Source organism: Bos javanicus, chromosome 9 (assembly GCF_032452875.1).
Source record: "Bos javanicus breed banteng chromosome 9, ARS-OSU_banteng_1.0, whole genome shotgun sequence".
NCBI classification, from domain to species: Eukaryota; Metazoa; Chordata; class Mammalia; order Artiodactyla; family Bovidae; genus Bos; species Bos javanicus.
This window is the reverse complement of record NC_083876.1, coordinates 50,832,254-50,854,980: the sequence shown is the minus strand read 5'-3', so window position 1 is coordinate 50,854,980 and position 22,727 is coordinate 50,832,254. Positions and strand designations below refer to the sequence as shown.

The 22,727-nt window shown below is 37.7% G+C and overlaps 1 protein-coding gene across 3 annotated transcripts in view; it reads right to left on the bottom strand.

Annotated features, from left to right (window-relative positions):
* FBXL4 (F-box and leucine rich repeat protein 4) overlaps window positions 1-22,727 on the bottom strand; it is a 75,800-nt gene that overhangs the window by 37,808 nt on the left and 15,265 nt on the right. Inside the window, exons 2-4 of one of the 3 annotated variants that reach the window (XM_061427765.1) lie at window positions 17,973-18,090; window positions 16,744-17,327; window positions 7,397-7,742 (exon numbers count right to left, since the gene is read on the bottom strand). In XM_061427765.1, coding sequence (XP_061283749.1) covers window positions 7,397-7,742; window positions 16,744-17,255 — 858 coding nt within the window. In that variant the 5' untranslated portion in view covers window positions 17,256-17,327; window positions 17,973-18,090. Of the gene's footprint in view, window positions 1-7,396; window positions 7,743-16,743; window positions 17,344-17,972; window positions 18,091-22,727 lie in introns of all 3 variants that reach the window. The other 2 variants (XM_061427768.1, XM_061427766.1) reach the window with 2 other exon arrangements.

Below are 22,727 nucleotides of genomic sequence, written 5' to 3'. Positions count from 1 at the left end.
TGTAAATAACACTGCAATATCATTGTGTGTATGTATGCATATCTTGATAAATTTTGCAAATATATCATAGGGTAAATTTCATGCACTTAAAAGTTTTGATATAAACACAAAATTGCCCTTCAGAATGTTTGCATCAATTTACACAAACAGTGTATAAAAGTACCCATTCACTCATAACCTATCCAGACTAGTATCAATACTTTTAATGTTGCCATCCTGAAAGGCAGGAAAAGGAAAAACATTAAAAAAAAATAATAATAACAAAAAAAAGCACAAAAATAGTAGGGCACTGTCATCTTAGAGTTTTGTTTGTTTTGCTTTTAACTACAGAAACGTAACTCTTGCCAAGGGAGTTCCCAATGTTTCCTTCTTTCTTGTTGGTGTCTATTCTATTCCATTTATTTCTCCCATAGCAATAGCCCACTGGGTCAAATAAGTAAGTTCTGTTCTGTCTTTTTAAAAGTTTACATGCGGCATGAAAAGATGCTCAACATCACTCATTATCAGAGAAATGCAAATCAAAACCACAATGAGGTACCATCTCACGCCAGTCAGAATGGCTGCCATCAAAAAGTCTACAAACAATAAATGCTGGAGAGGGTGTGGAGAAAAGGGAACCCTCTTACTTTGTTGGTGGGAATGCAAACTAGTACAGTCATTATGGAGAAAAGTGTGGGGATTCCTTAAAAAACTGGAAATAGAACTGCCATATGACCCAGCAATCCCACTGCTGGGCATATATACTGAGAAAACCAGAACTGAAAGAGGCACGTGTTCCCCAATGTTCACTGCAGCACTGTTACTGTTCACAATAGCCAGGACGTGGAAGCAACCTAGATGTCCATCAGCAGACAAATGGATAAACAAGTTGTGGTACATATACATAATGGAAAATTATTCAGCTATAAGAAAGAACACATTTGAGTCAGTTCTAATGAGGTGGATGAAACTGGAGCCTATTATACAGAGTGAAGTAAGTCAGAAAGAAAAACACCAACACAGTATATTAATGCATACATATGGAATTTAGAAAGATGGTAACGATGACCCTATATGCAAGACAGCAAAAGAGACATAGTGTAAAGAACAGACTTTTGGACTCTATGGGAGAAGGCAAGCGTGGGATGATTTGCTAGAATAGCATTGAAACATGTATATTACCATATGTGAAACAGATCGCCAGTCCAAGTTCAAAGCATGAAACAGTGCACTCAAAACTGGTGCACTGGGACACCCAGAGGGATGGGGTGGGGAGGGAGGTGGGAGGGGGGTTCGGGACGAGGGGACACATGTACATCCGTGGCTGATTCATGTAAGTGTATGGCAAACACCGCCACAATACTGTAATTAGCCTCCAATTAAAATAAATATATTAAAAAAAAGTTTATGTGAGAATCTACCTTCATTGTTCACCCACAAATATCAGTACTATGGCTTCATAATATATTTTATTCTCTGGTGGGACTAGGGCTCCCTCCATCACTCTTCTTTTCCAAAATTTTCCTGAGTATTTTCATAGTGTTTAGGTGAACTTTTATATTAAAAAGTAAACAAATTATGTTTGCATTTTACCTGGAACTTCATTGAACACATAGATTTTATTAAAGAAAACTGATCTCTTTGTTGTGTCTTCCTACTCAAGAGCATGACATAATTTATCATTTAACTATCTTTTTTGATCCTAGAGTTCTTAAATCTATTGATTTTTTTAATCTATTAATTTTGTAACCTGCCAACTTACTTATTGTTCTGAATAGTTTTTGGTCTATTCTCCTGAGTGTTCTAATACATAATCATATTGTCTGCAAATGACAATAATTTTACAGCTTTCTTTTCAAAAATCACGCCTCTTATTTATTTCTCCCATCTTCCAGCACTGGATAGTATATCCGGAACAATGTTAAGTAAAATTGTTGTCTTGTTCCTGACTCTAATTTGTATGTGAGCCAAAAATGTGAGGCACATATGTAATTTAAAATTTTTTTAGTAACTACAGTTGTTAGAAGTCAAAAGACTCTAGTTAATAATACAGTACTGTATACTTGAAAGTTGCTTAGAGTAGATCTTAAGCATTCTCACCACAAACACTCACACAAAAGAGTTAAAAACGGGAGGTGATATATGTGTCAGTTATCTTGATCTTGGTAATCACTGCTGCTGCTGCTAATAAGTCACTTTGGTCATGTCAGACTCTGTGCAACCCCACAGACAGCAGCCCACCAGGCTCCGCCATCCCTGGGATTCTCCAGGCAAGAACACTGGAGTGGGTTGCTATACACAATGTATATCAAGCCATGTTGTACACTTTAAATACAAATAATTATATTTGTCAATTATTCCTCAATGAAATTAAAAAATAAAATAAATTAAAAAATAGGTGATACTAATTTTAATGTATTTTATTTGATGAGATATTTAAAATGATCATCTCAACATGTGCTCAACCTAAAAATTATTACTGAGAAACTAAATCTTTTTTTGTCATATTAAGTCTTTGAAATCTTATGTGTATATTTTCAGCTTATTTTACTTAAGATTAGACATAAAGTACTCAATAGTACATGTGCTAGTGACTACCATACTGAACATTTCTAGTGTTTGATAATTAAATATGATGTTAGCTCTTGGTTACTAATACCTGGTAGTAGACAATTCATCAGATCAGATCAGATCAGTCGCTCAGTCGTGTCTGACTCTTTGCGACCCCATGAATCACAGCACACCAGGCCTCCCTGTCCATCACCAACTCCCGGAGTTCACTCAGACTCACGTCCATCGAATCAGTGATGCCATCCAGCCATCTCATCCTCTGTCGTCCCCTTCTCCTCCTGCCCCCAATCCCTCCCAGCATCAGGGTTTTTTCCAATGAGTCAACTCTTCTCATGAGGTGGCCAAAGTACTGGAGTTTCAGCTTCAGCATCATTCCTTCCAAAGAAATCCCAGGGCTGATCTTCTTCAGAATGGACTGGTTGGATCTCCTTGCAGTCCAAGGGACTCTCAAGAGTCTTCTCCAACACCACAGTTCAAAAGCATCAATTCTTCGGCGCTCAGCCTTCTTCACAGTCCAACTCTCACATCTGTACATGACCACAGGAAAAACCATAGCCTTGACTAGACGAATCTTTGTTGGCAAAGTAATGTCTCTGCTTTTCAATGTGCTATCTAGGTTGGTCATAACTTTCCTTCCAAGGAGTAAGCGTCTTTTAATTTCATGACTGCAGTCACCATCTGCAGTGATTCTGGAGCCCAGAAAAATAAAGTCTGACACTGTTTCCACTGTTTCCCCATCTATTTCCTATGAAGTGGTGGGACCGGATGCCATGATCTTCGTTTTCTGAATGTTGAGCTTTAAGCCAACTTTTTCATTCTCCACTTTCACTTTCATCAAGAGGCTTTTGAGTTCCTCTTCACTTTCTGCCATAAGGGTGGTGTCATCTGCATATCTGAGGTTATTGATATTTCTCCCAGCAATCTTGATTCCAGCTTGTGTTTCTTCCAGTCCAACGTTTCTCATGATGTACTCTGCATATAAGTTAAATAAACAGGGTGACAATATACAGCCTTGACGAACTCCTTTTCCTATTTGGAACCAGTCTGTTGTTCCATGTCCAGTTCTAACTGTTGCTTCCTCACCTGCATACAAATTTCTCAAGAGGCAGTTCAGGTGGTCTGGTATTCCCATCTCTTTCAGAATTTTCCACAGTTTATTGTCATCCACACAGTCAAAGGTTTTGGCATAGTCAATAAAGCAGAAATAGATGTTTTTCTGGAACTCTCTTGCTTTTTCCATGATCCAGCGGATGTTGGCAATTTGATCTCTTGTTCCTTTGCCTTTTCTAAAACCAGCTTGAACATCAGGAAGTTCACGATTCACATATTGCTGAAGCCTGGCTTGGAGAATTTTGAGCATTACTTTACTAGCGTGTGAGATGAGTGCAATTGTACGGTAGTTTGAGCATTCTTTGGCATTGCCTTTCTTTGGGATTAGAATGAAAACTGACCTTTTCCAGTCCTGTGGCCACTGCTGAGTTTTCCACATTTGCTGACACATTGAGTGCAGCACTTTCACAGCATCAACTTTCAGGATTTGGAATAGCTCAACTGGAATTCCATCACCTCCACTAGCTTTGTTCGTAGTGATGCTTTCTAAGGCCCACTTGACTTTACATTCCAGGATGTCTGGCTCTAGGTCAGTGATCACACCATTGTGACTATCCAGGTCGTGAAAATCTTTTTTGTACAGTTCTTCTGTGTATTCTTGCCATCTCTTCTTAATATCTTCTGCTTCTGTTAGGTCCATACCATTTCTGTCCTTTATCGAGCTCATCTTTGCATGAAATGTTCATAGCTAGCTTAATATTTACTTTTAAACTGACACTGGTAAAAATTTGGATTTCTATCCAGCTGCAATCTGTCAACCAATTTTGCACATCTACTGAGATGACCGTAGAATTTTTCTCCTTTGACTATGTTACCATTTTATAGTACTGTATATTATCATATATATTATCTAATACCTAAATACCCTTAATTCCAGGACTACATCCTGAATGATTTTTTTATTTTTAGGTAATTCTATTCACTATATTTTGATGCAGAAGTAAAATTAGTCTGTAAGTTTATTTTTATGTGCTATACTATTGTATCAGCTTCATTAAGAAGTTAAAAACTTTCCTTTTTCTTTATTCCATGAAAAAGTTTAAATAATACAGAAAGTGATCACTTCTTAAATGTCTGAAGGAACCTATGATCCATCCAGGCTTGGCAAAAGTAGGACCTTAAATATTTGTTGTTTTAACTGCAATATTAAAAGTTATTTCAATAAAATTTTAAAGCAGTTAGTACAAAGAAGCATTAAAAGTTAAATGTATCCCTGTACCAGAGGATAAATAATTGATTTTTTTCCAGATGATTTGTAATTTAAATAACTCCCAGCAATTGCTGGCATCATTCCAAACAAAAGTCATATTAAAAGATGTATACTGTGTGAAAACATTTCCTGATCCTTAATATTCTCCAGGCAACAATACTGGAGTGAGTAGCCATTCCCTTCTCTAAGGGATCTTACCAACCCAGGGGTTAAACCTGGGACTCCCACATTGCAGGTAGATTCTTCACCATCTGAGATACCATGGAAGCCCCCTAATGTTATATTTTAAGCAAATATCAAAATAAAAAAAGAACAGTGAAATTACTGAGACCATGACATTGGCATGTGAAAAAGCACTTTTGGATTTTGATTAAGTGAAAAATAACAGGCTTTAGGCCCACAATACCCTTTAATCATTACTCATCCAATAGCTAGTGTCTGTCAACCATGTTTTTATATGGGAGTATCCTAGCCTAAGAGACTTTTCAGGTGACTCAGTGGTAAAGAATCCATCTGCCAATGCAGGAGACGTGGGTTCAATCCTTGGGTCAGGAAGATCTCCTGGAGAAGGAAATGCAACCCACTTCAGTAATTCTTGTCTAGGATATCCCATGGACAGAGGAGCCTGGTGGGCTACAGTCCATGGGGTCACAAAAGAGTCAGACACGACTTAGCAACTAAACAACAACAACATTCTAGTCTAAAGTACCATTTGACACCATGCAATGTAGGAAAGGACTCTCAAAAAAGTTGACCTGCTCTCAAAATTCATTTTACTCATAATACAATTATTTTCAACTATGGAAAGATATCACTTGGCTTATTATTTCAATGTGGGTTTTTCCCCCCTTAAAATAACTTGAAGTACCTATAATTTGGGTAACTTTAGAAAACAGTTTCTCCTTTTACTCACTGTGAAATCACTTGGTGTTTTGGAACATTAATTCTCTATACATTGCACTGCTTCCATCATGGCTATTTAATGTCCTTTAAGACGACTGATTCCATCTCCCAGTTCTTCCACATGACTTTGTTGTATTGACTAAACCCCCTGCATGTACTAGAAGCTTTAACTCTCTACAGTCTCCTTCCCTACAGCATAAAAACATGCTGAAATCTCTCCCAACCTGTGTTACAAAGAGCAACCTTCCTACTCTGTTGCATCTTCTGCCACCCACCTTTTCGCCTTTTAAGTGACAAATTAGAGCAAATAATATCTATAAAAATGTCATACTCTCCCTCATTTTGATATGCCCTTCTCTGAATATGACATGAAGGACTGGAGTATTAGTCAGGATGCCAAGTATTATTCATTATTGGTGAACAGTCTTATCCATGTTATAGCCCATAATTAGAGTATATTAACAGAAGGGTTTTTTCTGCTTATGCTCAGACAGCAAATATTTTTGTCTCTGCTTCTTCCCCACCCCTTGATGCCTTAACCAGATATGGTAAATTTTTCCCATCTCCCACCTATGGTCATAGTTCCATTGAACTGATAATGGTAAAGGATTACCAAAGCTCTCGCAATGACCAAGAGCAGGGGCCACCGTCACTGAGCTCTGCAGTAGTGTGGCTGACCACACCCATTTTATGTTCTCTATGCCTCTTTAGCTTCCTATCGCTGCTTTTAAGACACTCTCATCTTTGTCCCAAGTGCCTTTTCTGACTTGTCCGCCTGTATTTGACTCTTAGATGGTAGTAATTCCAGAATTCTGTTCTTGATCCTTTATTCAGATCCTCAGAGTATGAATATCCTCAGAGATTTCCTGGTCAGTTTCATCTACATGATAGCCCTCTCCATGGTAGTTTGAGTTTAGAAAATTTTCTTTAAAAGATCTGATTATATTATTAATATTTTAAACCACACACAGCTCTTCTCAGCAGGGGCCAGAAATGCCTGGCCCCACCCCCATTCCAGGAGATGTGCCAATGGCACTGGATGCCTGGGAGCCAGGAGTGCTAAATATACCCCAGAAACAACCCTGCGGAGACACACTGTAAACCTCCCTGAACCTGCCTAGACCAAAAATTACAGCTAGTTAGAAGAACATAGAATAGAGTTAGTAGAGAAGAATAAGTTACACTTGGAGACACTGTGCACTATTAAACAGCATGAGGATTCCTCTCACAACTGTATTAATACTATTTTCACAACGAATCATCTTTAAAATAACTGGCATCACGTTAAACACATATTGCCCATGCTTACGCTGTGGAAGTGTGAATTAAAGTGGAGTGTAATTTATTACTGCTTTATGTATTTTGGTTATTATTAATCAGTGATAAAACAACATATATCTAAGAATTTGTCCAAAATCACTGAAGTCAATCCAAAACAAAACTGGTGAAGTTACTGAACACAATTTTGTCTGGTTTTTCCAAAGTCAAAACACACAATACATCAGATTATGTATACTTCACTAATGCTCCAATTTCTCTGACATTCAGCAAAATAAACATTAATATCTAAATATTTTTAAATGATAGTATGTCCAATATTGCTACTGAATATCTTTGGCTTACCTCATAGGGTAGTTTATCAAAATATCCATTACTTGGCCCTTCCCTGAGAGCAGTACTGCTAAACTTTTTGTTCAGATTGTCGATTTCACAATCATCCTTTTCTTCATAGTCATCTTCATCTAGATCATTCATGTCAATAAGTGAAGTCTTGAGAGAAAGCATGGGCTTGTCCTTCATACCGTGTAATACAACTGCATCTAATTCAGTGTAGTAATCCAGAAGAGAACTATTTATTTCCAGACGTATAAGATTTGTAGGAAAATTTATCTGCTTAATACAGGGTTTAAACTGGCGAGCTTGAGAAGCATTCACCTTTGTAGGTTTCTCTGACCAAAGAGTCTCCCATCTGCCAAAGAAAGAAATTTCTCTATAATACCATTTAGAATGACATTTCTGTTACTATAAAGTTAGGGCCCCATGCCCAATATGTTCCACTATGAAGCAAAACCATTAAACAAAGCAGATAGATACAATCGAACCAATAATTATTACCAGGACATGAAAAAAATTTAAATCTAAATGCCATAGACCTTATACTTAAAATATTTTTACTACTTATTTTTAAAACTCCTTAGAAAGTAATTTAAGGCATATTTCACAGTTAGTTAAAAATTGGAATCACTAGTCAGAGGTACCGGAGAAGGCAATGGCACCCCACTCCAGTACTCTTGCCTGGAAACTCCCATGGATGGAGGAGCCTGGTAGGCTGCGGTCCATGGGGTCGCTGAGGGTCGGACACGACTGAGCGACTTCACTTTGACTTTTCACTTTCATGCATTGGCGAAGGAAATGGCAACCCACTCCAGTGTTCTTGCCTGGAGAATCCCAGAGACGGGAGAGCCTGGTGGGCTGCCCTCTATGGGGTCACACAGAATTGGACACGACTGAAGTGACTTAGCAGCAGCAGCAGCAGTCAGAGGTACATAAACAACATTCAGTTTTACAGAAAAAGTAAACTCCAAGTATTAAAGCACATGAAAGAAAGCACTCCTGGACTTCCCTGACAGTGCAGTGGATAAGATTCTGCCTGCAAATGCAGCGGACACAGGTTCAGTCCCTGGTCTGGGAAGATCCCACATGCCATGAAGCAACTAAGCCCATGTGCTACAACTGCCTAGCCCACATGCCTAGAGCCTGTGATCCGCAACAAGAGAAGGCACCACCATAAGAAACCCGAGCACTGCAACAAAGGGAAGCCCCCACTTGCCGCAACTAGAGAAAGCCTGTGGAGCAATGAAGACCCACTGCAGCCATAAATAAATTAATTAACCTAAAAAAAAAGAAAGCAAGCACTCCTGTGTGTGTGCCCTAAACCAACTGTGGAAACTAAACTGACCACCTTGCCTTATAAAGGTCTCCTTTCCCATTTCTATTATTGGCATCATACAAATTAAAAAAATTTCATTATTCTTGATTTTCTTTTACCCAGTCATTAAGTTTTATCAAAGTTTTCATGAAACTGTCTCACATATGCCCTTCTCCTAAATTTCCATTATTGTCATCTTTGAGTCATCCTTGTATCCTCCATACCTAGCAACTAGCTAACACGTTAACAGGTAAGTAACATTTTCTCCTATTTCTTCAAAATGAACTTTTACTATTCAGCCAGGTTATTCATTACTTTCCAGATAATAAATTTATTTTCACAGAAAGGTATCTGCTCATGTTGCCTCTCCTCTCAATGAAATGCCTAAATTACAATCATCAGCTCATCTTTTCTTCAAGGACTAACTCATATTCCATGTCTTTACATAGATATTCTTATAAAATTATTTTCCAAAATTATTTAAAGATTCTTCATAACAAAGCATCATTAAATATATATACTCTCACATATACGGCATAAATAACCTTTTTTCTAATACATTTTTCTAATCTATCAGAGAAAATTAAAAACATGGACAGAAATACTTCAATAAATACTTCTTTTGCTGTTTAAATTTACTTTAGCTGGCAGAACTTTTAAATAAAGATTTTATGTCAAGGTCTAAGTACACTTTTAAGTCTCCCAATAAATACTGCAAACTATTTTCAAAGGAGCTTAGGCCAACAGTATATAAGAATAACCACTGAAAGCATCCTCTATTTTTATTATATATTTATTTATTTGGCTGTGCCAAGTCTCAGTTACAGCATTCAGGATCTTTGGTTGTGGTATGTGAGATCTAATTCCCCAACCAGGGATTGAACCCAGGCGCCCTTCCTTGGGAGCCTGGAGTTTTAACCACTGGACCACCAGAGAGTTCCCAGTATTCTCTGTTTAAAAAAAAAAATAATCTCTAAATTCATAGTGACCCATATCTCTGTGACATAATTTATAGTTCACTATTAATAATACTCAAAATGTTTTCATATGCCTATTGATCATATCAAATTTTCTTCCTTCCAGTATATTGTCAGTTCATTTCCTTGCCCCAATGACTTACTGATACCTATGTAAAAATTGACTACAGCAAAGCATTTAGGAAACTGAAATATACAAAAGACTGTGAAACTCAGGGAAGAAATCTGAGCCAAGACTATAGAAGTCATCGACATACAAGTACCATAATGGTCTTTAGGCCAAGATGGGGCATGCATACAGCACCAATTTCAGGAGAAGGGAATTTTGGTAATTTCTACCTTTAGGAATAAAAGCATAAGGCACAAACTCAATGGGGATTCCAGTAAACATATCACTGACAATAACAGTAGGAACTTTTACAGTTAACAGAACCCTTATAATCACCCCATATTTGTGAGATTTGCTACTTCTCTCCTGAACACTAGGAATAAAACCCATCAAACATATAAAGAGACTCTGAGTATGTGTATTTAGAGACAAACTGAAAGTAGGAATAGAGAGACTGGCCCCGCTGTATAACCAGCCTTGGGAGGCAGGGGAAGAGTTCAAGGAACACAGCAGGTTGTGGCAGATTTAAGGAGCAAACGAAAGCAGGATGAGCATTCTCACTTTCTGTGACAGGCAGAACAGCAAATTAGAAATGCCAGCCTAGATTAAGAAGTGCTCCTAAAGTCTAAATGCAAAAATCTTGAGGGTTTCTAACAATGGTATTGATCTGAACACTCTACTGAAGATCCAGGCAGTTCAACAGAGCTAGCCGTACAGGAACAGAAGTATGAAATATTTAAAACCATGTTCGTAGGGAAATGCATTCCTAACTTTGGACAGATTGTTTCCAAGAATCCTGGGGTACGTGGCAGAAGGTATGAGAAAACTCAGACTTCGGTTCTGCTCATCCTTTTGTTGCTGCTGGAAAATGACATCAAGTGATGTTGGAAGTTTTTCTCATGTCGAAGAAGCAAGGACCACTCAGGACCCTGTGAAATAACTGCCTGTGCTGGTTCACAGAACATGTGGACAAAACCAGCCTCGTTTATTGTTTAGGGTCAATGAGAAGTTTTTATGAAGCTTAACAGAAACACTGAAAATGTAAAACAGAAATCACCTCTGCCAGGTCCTTTGCAATAAATAAAGACACAGACAAAACATGTTCTTTATGCAGAGCTGGACCTGTATTATAATGCAAATTACATTATAAAATTACAAATATAAGCTTGAAAACAAGCATTGATTAGAGCAGAAATATTCTATTGAAATAATGTATTAATCTACTAAAGTCTCCCCTCTCTCTCTCTCTACTTTGCAAAATGGACAAGGTTAAGATGATACTTTAAAACAACTTCCTTAACATTTCTAGCATGTTTAAACATATAAGGGTTAATGCTATTTTAGTATCACTTTTGCTTCTGACTTTAGATAGTATAAATATTATATATTTAGTTATACATAAATCATAAGTTTAAATATGATAGAAGTAGAATAATATCAAATCATCAGTTTTTAGAAATATTTTTAAATGTCTAAACATAAAAAAAATTCAGGTATCATTACTTATATTTTATTTTGATTTTTCTTGATAACCTAAAAAGTAACTAAGAAAAGTGCTAAAAAGATGAAAAATTATTTTATAGGTCTGTGGCCATTTAAATTAACATTAACTATGAGACCAATACAATTGATTTAGGAGTATCTGCACTAAAGTGAATTTTTGTTTAAAATTCTACCAGAACTAGACTATATTATTTTAAAGTTAGAAAAATATCTACCCAACAAGAGAATATATCAATATCTTTTTAAAATTATACTATAGTTGATTTATAACATTAGTTTCAGGTGTACAACACAATGATTCAATATTTTCATAGGTTATAAAATGTTATTATATTACAAAATAATGACTATTTTAAAATATTGGTTGTATTTCCTATGCCAAAATCTTTCTGTTTAGAAAACTAAAGCCTGAACTTTAAAAACTAGTGAGTGAAAGCAAGCACGCAGATACAAATAAATGCACACGTGCATGCCTGTGTACACATAATACACACAAACATGCACACTTGCACATAATTTTCCATGAGACAGCCCTGACCCTCTTAATCCTTTAGACCCAGAGCTGCACTGATGAGATTAAACTGCTCCAAGTCATGGCTTCTGTAGTCTGCACATTTACATGCTAACTTTATCTGCCCATACAGTACATTCTTCTACTGGACAAATCTGACAAACAATTGTTTTAAATCTACAGTTGCATGTAAAGAATTTAGTGTGGAATCCCCATCAGACTGTGCTTCGTCTGCACTTGAAGCACTTAATTCCGGGGTGTTATCAGCATTCTCTTCACCAGTCCACTTATTTTTCCTTCTCTTGATTGCACTGAATGCCCACTATGTGTCCAGTGCTTGGACACTAGACACTCTGTCTCTAAATGTTGACCTGCTGTTACCCACTGAGAAAGTCTCTCTAGGGCTCCCAGGAAGCAGCAGGTGGACAAGAGAGGAAGAGAGATGTTTATCAATAGAAACTGGATAAAGCAAGTTTTCTAACATATTCAGGTTGGAAGCCAGGCACATGGATGCAAATTACTTCCCTGTAACCAAAATTTTTCCTGGTTACTAAGCACATCTAGTAGTCAGCACAAAGAAAGATCTCTTGCCAACACTTCCATTTTACCAGCTGAAAGTGAAAGGAGAGAATAGGAAAACAAGAATAAAATTAAAGTATTCTAAGAGGTATACTTAACTCACTCTGTGTTTCTCAGCCCCTGCTAATGGGCACTATAACAAACTGGCATCTGCTTTAAAAAGAACCAGTAAAGGGTCTGATTATTTCTGACTTAAATGACAAAATCATGCTTCACAAAGTCAAGGGGACCAGATCATGACCAATTCGTGAAATCACTGCTTAAGCAACTTCCTTTGGCAGCAAATCCTGTGACAGCCATTTTCTTTCTCATTGCTTTCTTAACTTCAATACTATATAGTGAAAATGCTTTCAACACTCAAGAGTACCACTAAATTTTAACCCCAAATAGCTTTATTCCAATCAGTTTATTTAATATGACCTCAATTTCTCTTCTCTTTTCCCTGTCTCTCTCTCTTCCAATGTGTAACCCTGCACTTGCCTTTTTTCTGACTCTTACATAAGCATCTATTAAGATCTTATCCTCAGGACCAGGACACTCTATACGATTTTCTTTTCTCTTGGTAGAACACTAGGCAAGAAGTCAAAAGACTTTGAGATCTTACAGGACTACTTGTAACTTTCCCATTTCACTCACCGAATATAAGAAATGTAATCAGACAAAATGGGGAAAGATTGCTTTTCAATTTTCTGGGACACATTCATTTCCCATCAACAAATTCTTGAACTACTCCAACACACTCGATTACTTGCTAAGCCTTAAGGTGGAAATAAGGGCTTCCCAGGTGTCTCAGTGGTTAAGAAACTGCCTGCAATGCAGGAGACTCAGATTTGATCCCTGGGTCGCGAAGATCCCCTAGAGAAGGAAATGGCAATCTGCTCCAGTAATCCTGCCAGGAAAATCCCATGAACAGAGGAGCCTAGTGGGCTACAGTCCACAGGGTCACGAAGAGTCATAATCAGACACGACTGAGAGACTGAGCACACACATACACGCACACATATACATGTAAAGTTGCCAACTGCTCTTTATTTGAGATTCTGAGCATGCTAATTTCTCCGTATAAACTGGGGTTTCTTTTACGAAATGACAGTGATGAAAATGACATTGGTAGCAAAGTAAATAATCTGACAACTCTGTACCAGTTCTCTTTTATTATCAATATATTGTGTCTACCAGTGTATTAGAGCTGACTTTCTCTACCTATGCTCAGCTTATTTCCTGGTAGTTCCATGCTCATACCCCAGATCTGCAGCCTTGCTCCTTAGGGCTCCTAATTGCAGCCTTCTACAGGGAACTACATGGGCTCCGAGAGCCTCTTCATCAGAGAGTGGCAGGTCTCTGGAAGACTTCCATCCCCGTCCCACTCCCCCAGCTCACAGCCCAAGACAGACCAGCAGGGGTGTCTGAGTCCAGCTCCCTGGCAACTCAGCCTCCAGGCTAACTGGGCCTTCACAGACACTGCATTCCTTGCCTTCTTCCCTTCCTTACAGCACTTTTCCTGCTCCCTTACTGGTTTCTCCAGGAGCACTTTCCTAACAAACCCTTGGTGGTTTGTTAGAACAGTCTTCTCAGGTCTGCTTCTGGGAAACTGGATCCAAGAGCTCTACGAATTCCCACAGCTTGTGACTCCTTGACAGCTTGTTCTCTCCACTTTGGGACTTGTCTCACTTCTTGGAACACCAGGATTTCACCTTATGATTCCACTTTTGCACGTGCTGTTCTCACTTCACCTTTCCTATCCAAATTAAAGCCTTACTTAACCCTCAGTCCCAAGTAAGTCACTTCCTCTGGGAGGACTTCTCTGAGCCCCACAGGCTTTCCTCTGTCAGCACAGGCACCCGGCAGTACCCCAGCCCTTTTCCAGGCTGGCCTGTAAAACTCAAAGAACAAGACTCACATCAGTCCAGTCCTCTGTTTTGTTCCCAGCAGTGAGTGGGCAGAGAAGGTGTTCAATCAATGTTTCTGACTGCCGACAGAGTCACCAGAATGCTACCACTTACTAAATCTGGGCAGAAGAATTGTGGGGTTTTTTATACAAATTGTGGGGTATTTTCTAACAAGTTTTTTACACAATGAAACTGATTTCATAATCAGTAAAAATTTTAGGCCCTTTTTCTATCCTGCAGTAATATATATTAGTTAGATTCTTTTCCTCAAAAGCTAATGGTGTTTTCTGTGGAATAAGGCTAAAAATCAGTTAAGCAAAGTAGACTTACATCTGTAAATATAAAGTTGTCATTTTCATCACAATCACACACTACAACTCTCAGCTAGGAACCCAAGAGCATGATTTATAGTCACAATCAGTTATGCAGAAATTAAGTTTTATATCTTATCCAGATACTGATTCATCTTTTTAAGGAAAAACTAGATAGCTTTGTGGGAAAGAGGCAGAGAATGATAGACTCCAACAAAACAATTTTCACATAAGCAAGCATCCTATTCAGAGAAATTCAAAGCATCCCCTTTCAGAAAAAAAGAAAAAATATAATAAAGGATATGTATAATAAAGGATACCGGTTTTCTGTGTTTTAAAAAACTGATTCATTAATAACATTGTTAACAATGAATTATCAAACTTGTTCTTATAATAATGAATAAAGATTATACCAGGGGTGTCCAGCTTGAGCTGAGCTGTATTCTGCATTTGCTTCCTGGTAGCCTGGGAGGTGTTCCTTGGAGCTGAGGAGACAAGGACCTCTTCTCAACTCAAAGGGAGGAGAGTGTTAAGCCACACCAGATCTGTGCTTACTCCTCCTCCATGGGCAGTTGAGCTCCTACAGTTTAACAAGTGCCCACAAACTGCTCTTGGCCTAGAATAAGCTCATAAGGGCAGAGATTTTTATCTATTTTGTTCATTGTTCATTAATGTACCTCAACACAGAGAACAATGCTTAGTACATGGTAGACACTCAAATATTTAATGAATGAATAGATGAAGCAAGAAAAAGATTTTAAACTGGTAAGATCAACAAGTAATAGAACATGGACAAATTAATAACATGATAGACAGTTCAAAGAGAAGGAAATATAAATGGCTCTTAAACATGAGAAAACATTCAACCTCAGAGATGATAAAATAATTTTAACTTAAAGTTAACATGAGATAACATTTTTCACCTACCAAATTAACAAAAATGCTAAAATTTCTTAAAACACTCTACAGGTGAGGCTTTGGTACAACACACATGCATGTACTGCTGGTGGGAATATAAATAGGTAGAGCCTCCTTGAAGGGAAATCTGGTGCGTGTTAACACTACAAATACACAGACCCTTGGCCCCGCAAAATTTCTCGCAAGTTACCCACATGCATGCTTGTACACATGCAAAGTGACTCAACAGCAAGGTTATTCATTGTATTAACACTAACAATAGCAAAGTATGGAAACAACTAAGAAGCCATCAATAGGGGAGTGGTTAATAAGTTGGCGTATACATATACTGTACATTACTTGCAACTGTAGAAAAGAATAAGGAAGCTCTCTGCATTTATATGAAAAGATCCAATAAATACCACTAAGTGAAACAAATAAGGTGTAGAGCAATGTAAATGGTGTGCTTATTTTTGTGTATAAAGACAAGTAAAATGAATATATTTGTATTTGTTTATATCTGCATAACAAAACTCTAGAACAATGCAAAGGAAGTGGATGAAAGTGGTTATTTTGAGTGTAGAGTGGATCCTAGGCACATGGAGAACAGGGTGTAAGAATGCATTATGTACTTTTTAGATTACTGAATATAATTACCTAATCAAATAATTAGATTCTAAAAAATCAGAAGGTTGAACTACAGAAACAAGACAGGAAGAGAGAGGCGCCATGATGCAAATCAATGATGTAAATAAATAGGTTTTTAGGGAGAATGCATGAACACTTAAGGCAGCATTTATTTTTAAATGAATATACTTGTTACAAAAACATCCATTTAACATTAAAGCTAATCCCCTAAGGACCTCCTCTAAAGTATTACTCTGTAGGCTGACTTTGAGTTAACCAAAGTGTTTAAAAGCAATAACATGATGCCTGTTTGAAAATATGTTAGAAATCATACTTCCAACTAACTTCTCAGATTGGCTCATGTTCCAGTTAGTTCAAATCATGCTTTTCATTTACAGTAAACTCACACAAAAATCTCACAATCCATGATTATTATGGAGTGAGGTATTATAGGTATAAAGAATGCATTAAATTTATCTGATCCTTCTTTCCCTATCAGAAAAGTAAGGGAAATTTTAAAAAATTGAATTTGTTTAAATTACCTAAGAGAATGCTTTCAATGAAAAAAGACCTCCAGTATTGAAACCACCACCATCTTTCAGCAGTAAAATGTAGTCATTAAAAAAAATGAGTCTTACCTGACTTCAGCCGGTGGACCTGGGGAATAGGGATTTGCAGAACAAGCTAGAATTCTAATGACTGCTCCAGGATGATAGGTTTCCAGAACGTGAACAGCTGTAGGATACACCTGTTGTTCAAAAGCAAGTTCCACATAGTCTTGGCTCTGGAAATTTGCCGGTGTCCTCTTGAATGGCACAGGAGCACTGGGACACTGATCCCACCATGTTCCGTAAGTTCGAAACACAGCTGTCTGAGTAAAGTCACCGGAACTTGGAAATACATTTGGGACACCTGCTAAGTTCCACATGGTATAGGACATGCTATTCTCACTCCCATAGTGGGAGCTGAAATCCACTACCTCTTTGGCATACTGGACCACCTCTGCATTCAGAGGGGAGGTCCGGCTGTTTGATTCTACAGTTCTATGGCTGTTCATTATTTCTCCTCTTGTAGCCGTCCTGGCTCGGCGCCGAAGGCACATATAATAAAACATAGTCAGAACTGTTAACATGGGAAAGACCGGTGACATCTAGGTGTGAATTATGAAGCTTCAAAAGGTCAGGTGTCCTCAGTAAGACGCATGAACTCTTTGAAGGATGTTCTAAAAAAATGAATGGCTTGGTGAAATAAAATAATTTAAATAAGTAGAAAAATACATGGATAAGGTAACAAACAGGCTTTTTACCCAATGTAATTTCCCAGAGTGAAACAAACAAAAAATGCACTATAAATATGAATCTCTAAATAATCTAATGTACTTTTAAGAAACCTGAATATTGAAAATGTATACACTTTTATGCTATATGGGAAGCAAACTGATATTATAAGGCAATGGAAGACGTACAACCCAAAAAAACCCATTTTGTACAAAATTATAACTATCCTTCAAGAAATACTAAGTCCTTGAACTTTTAAAATTAAAATTATTTAAAATATATGGCAAACCACTAAAATACTGCTGTAAATCCAAAAGGATCTTAGGCATTTTATAACTTCACATTTTAACAAATGATTCCCTATTGTTAATTATGACTCACTTCTGAACATGCTAAGTACAGATTTCACATTATGGGAATATAGTTTTCTAGAGCTGACAGTTAATCCAGACCAACTAAATTAACTGCCTTACACATCACAGATCACCAGACAGTGTTTAATTTATTCTAACTCCCAGCATTATTTGTGAGGGCAGTCCATGGCTGGCTGGCATCTGGTTGGTTGCCAGCTCCTCTTAGAAATCACTCACCCCAGACAGATCGGTCACAGGATACACACCGGAAATGCAAAGGTTGGCACTCATCCATGTGGCCTAACAGTTACACCCTGATTTCAGGTGCAAATATTGCAATATGACATTCTTTTACCTGTAAGACAAGAGTTTTAGAAAATATTTTTATTTCTAACTTAGGAAGCCAAATATCCCAACAAGATTATTATCATAGAGAAACAGCTACTTATTAGATACAGAACACTCAAATAGAACAGTCACGTTTTTCTGAATTGCATGGACAATTTTGAATAATATATTTTTTTAATTTTATGATAGAATGTAACAAAATTATTATAAATGAACCCTTTCTACATGAAGGTTACAAACCCACAGCTTATGGTCAAACCACACCAGCAGATATACTCATGTTAAGTGCTTAGTTGCTCAGTCATGTCTGACTCTTTGTGACCCCATGGACTATAGCCCACCAGGCTCCTCTGTCCATGGGACTTCCCAGGCAAGACTACTGGAGTGAGTTGTCATTTCCTTCCCCAGGGCATCTTCCCAACCTAGGGACTGAACCTGAATCTCCTGCACTGCAGGCAGATTCTTTACCATCTGAGCCACCAGGGAAGCCCAAGGGTAAGACGTGTCCCTGGGTGGATATACTTTAATAGGACCAAATAGTGATTTGTAAAGTTGAAGAAGTTTGTAACTTTTAATAGTCAAGAAGACCCCGTGAGAAGAGGCCTGGGCTTCCCTGGTGGCCACTCCTGTTCTCAGCCAGCTCTCCTAGTTCACGACAGACCTGGCCCCTGTCTGGACTGACTAGCTAACCTCTTGGCTACACAAACAAGGCAATCAAGCATACTCATTTTTCTACCTACGAAGCCTTGAGTTTAACCTCTCCTAAGTAAAAGAAGGAAAATACAGCAATTTTTCTTTAGTAGAGCAATGTGCCAGCCTTTCAAAACAGTATACAAAGATTATAAAATATTAGACATCTCTCCTATCCAAAACCTCTCACAGCTTTTTGTTCTTACATACCAGATACAATCTAAACCTCTTGGTTTGACATTTCAAGGCTCTCCTCAAGCTAGACAGACCCATTTCTTTACATCTAATGCAGTAAACTCTGTCACCTTCTACACATCCTTCATATTTTACTTTAATCTCCCTGACTACCATTTCTTTTCCAGCCCCTTTATTCCACAAATAGGCTTATTATCTGGCACCACCTTTGTATCACGTACGTACTCTTGTTTCCACAAGGGCCTACATTAGGACCAAGTTTCTTGGAGGAAGGAATATAGCCAAAGACTTCATTTATCAAAGTACTCAGTACATGAAATATGACACATGTTGACAGGAAGATGATGAGAAAAAAAACTATAAAAATATAAAATAAGTTAAAACTAGATAACAGCATCTTCACAGGTGATGCTAGCGGTAAATAACCGACTGCAATGCAGGAGATGCAGGAGACAGGTTGGATCCCTGGGTCGGGAAGATCCCCTGGAGGAAGAAATGGCAACCCACTTCAGTATTCCTGCCTGGAGAATTCCATGGACAGAGGAGTCTGGTAGGCTGCAGTCCATAGGGTCACAAGGAGTCAGTCATGACTGAAGCGACTTAGCACAGCACATACAATGGCATCTTCTGCCTCTCAGTCCTGGCCAGATCCAAACACACCGAAATGCTTGACAAAATATAACCAGTAAAACAGGAAATAGAGGGCTGAGTTAGAAACAAATGAGGAAAACCTACGGTTGTGAGAAACAAAGAGGAAAATCAAAAAGCAGACAACAGTAACTGAAGCTATGGCTCAAGGAACTCATTATAGGTCTCAGTGGTTGTAATAAGAGGACTTTCAACACATCCATGCAGAGAGGTGATTTCAAGCCACAGGTCCCATTTGGAAGAATCTTCCTAAAGCCAAAATTCAGGAGAAATCACCCTATCTGTGAAACCAGGAACATGAAAGCTTAGCTCACTGGCCAGGAAGCCAAAGGATACTTGACATCAACGTGGGCAGTGGGGAGAAAGTCAGCGGAGGGAAGTCAGAACCCTGTTAGGCAAGTACCACGCAGAGTATGGGCCTAGATTCACACTGCCTTCATGGCTGAGAATCGCTATACCATCCCCAAGCCAAAAGATCTAAAAAGAAACAGTGGTCCTGAACTGGTAGAGGCAGATGGGAACCTCTCTGCAGGGATGCTTCCACACACAGGACTGACTAAACCCTTAAAGAGATGCATCACAGCACAAACTTACAGACCACAGCAGAAAATGAGCCACTATGACACAGTCGGTAGGCAGACTCACTAAATGGAAGAACCTACACCCTAAGAACAAGAAACAATAGAACACTCTGGACAAGAATTTTTTTGGGAAAGAGTAGCAAAAACACGTATTGAAATAAATAAGGTACTTTTGCAACATGTTACATGTTCTCGTCCTGATAAACCATGAATCAATGAATCAGATTCATCTCAGGACAGACAACACGGAGTGCTGAAGTATAGGACAGGTTGTAAAGGTGGGGAAAATAATGATTTAGAATATCACCTCTTTATTCAAACATTCCACCCACCACAAGGATAAATCTGTCAAAGAAAAAAATTTACCAATGCACAAATATCAATCTAATCTTTAACATCAAAACCTGAAAAGACATAGCTCTTTCTTTTACCACTTATACTTTACTTCAAAATAGGCCCCCAGGTAAATTAAGAAGCATAATTTCCCAAAGAAGTTACTTGGTCCCCCTCTTTCTTGAAAGAAAAAGAATTAATGAAATAAAGTTAAACTGCAAAAGTGAAATTCAGAAAATCCCACTCAATTGACATCTCAGCTAATTTGGGAAGACTGTGGGTGTTTTATTCCTGGAAATCTTCAAGGGAAGGACAGAAACCTATTTGTCAAGGTGGATGGATGGGTTTGACTCTATAATCTTTAGATATCACTTCTCCCTCCACAGTCTATAAATTGCTGCAATGGAGCTCCTTTTACTTTCTTTATAAAACTGCATTTATCAGAAAGTAATAGTTTTATAAAACCAAAGAAACATCTGCAAAATAAGATATCATCATTCATGTGATCTTGCACAATCATTCTTGGCAAAAAGATTGAGACAAATTCTATTTGACCTACTGAACCACAAACTTTATAACTGTTTCCCAGCTAGCTTTTACCATCAGATTATGGGATAATATCAAAAGCAGCAAGACTATCATGTGGGCAGTATCATTTTTAAGCTGGTGTTAAGTAAAATTTTGCATTGCAGCAACATACATAAAGGTGAGTTATAAATATACATATTATATGTGAGAGTTATGAATACATGTGTTATATATATGCTATAAATATACATATGTTCAACGAACTTTGGTGTAGAAAAGATGCTTTATTTTTTTCAACTATGGATAACAATAATCTACAGGGTTAATTTTCTATGAGATAAAGCTATACTGACAAAAAGAAGGAAAGGCACTGGAAAACCTAATATATTTATTCTTTTACCAGCCATAATATTTAGAAAAATATAATGCAGCTAACACCTGTTTTTTTTTTAATAAACATGGCATAGAAATAAGAAAGGAAAATGTACAAGTCCATTGTTAACATCCTTCATTAATTCTAAACTCCTTCCCAGTCAACTAAGATGACACATAACAGTGTCTGGGGGTGAGGACGAACATATGGAGAAGAAAGGATAGCTCACTCTACTTTTCCCTGGGAAATGAAGCTGAAAAGGGGAATAGAGCCGCAGTTTCAGGACTCATGTGGGCAGCAACGACCAATACACAAGTTCAAATTGTCCATGTACTGTCTGGACTTCTGCCAAGGCATTGAGGCAATTTGTGATAACCAATGAATATCCCAATGGGCAATGAACCAAATGTGAAAGATACAGTAACTTCCCTTTAGGAGGAGAATGGAATTCAAAGACAAAATGATTTTCCCCCCAGATGCAAGTAAACAAACATTAGTCTGGTACACTAAATTTGTCCAAGAGGGTGACTAGAATATATACCTTTGGGGAGACATTTTCTTTCCCAGTTCATTCAAAAAACTACATTACTATTAAACACAACATATAAAAACACGATTTTCCATTTAACAAAAATGTCTGAATTAGAAATACAATGATCTTTATTCATTTAATCCAATAACTTGTCAACAATGATTACAAAGTAAAAAATTCCCCACAACACACTGAACGCTTATACTAGCACAATCAAGGAATACAAAACAACAGCTATTTCAACTGTATCAGGAGACTTTAATACTCCTTGGGAAACAACTTGCTTTATGCGACATCATTTTATTATAATACAACTTTATTTTCAACCTCATCTTTCATATTATAAAATGTTTAACAAAGTTAAATAATACAATTACAGAGAAGGCAATAACAGTGGAAAAGAGAAATTAAGAGGTATAGACAAGGGAGAACATATGTTTACTACTGAGATTTGAAGTGAGATGGGGAGTCGATGAGGCGGAGAGAAACAGGATGGCAGGAACTGCAGAGAAGAGGGCAGAGGAACCAGGAGGAAGGAAAGGGGGCTTTTCATGAAATCAACAAAAGGAGGTAACTGGGATGAACGTGAAAGCTTAGGTTCATGGTACAGTGGAAGAACCTGGAGAACAAGTTTAAAACTCCAGAGGATTCTCAACTTATTTTAAAGTGAAAAGATATGGGAAAAGATAAAAAAGCTAGGCAAAAAGGCACAGTCCTACACTGAAGGCAAGTCATAACAATACGTACTTGCAAAATAGCCCACA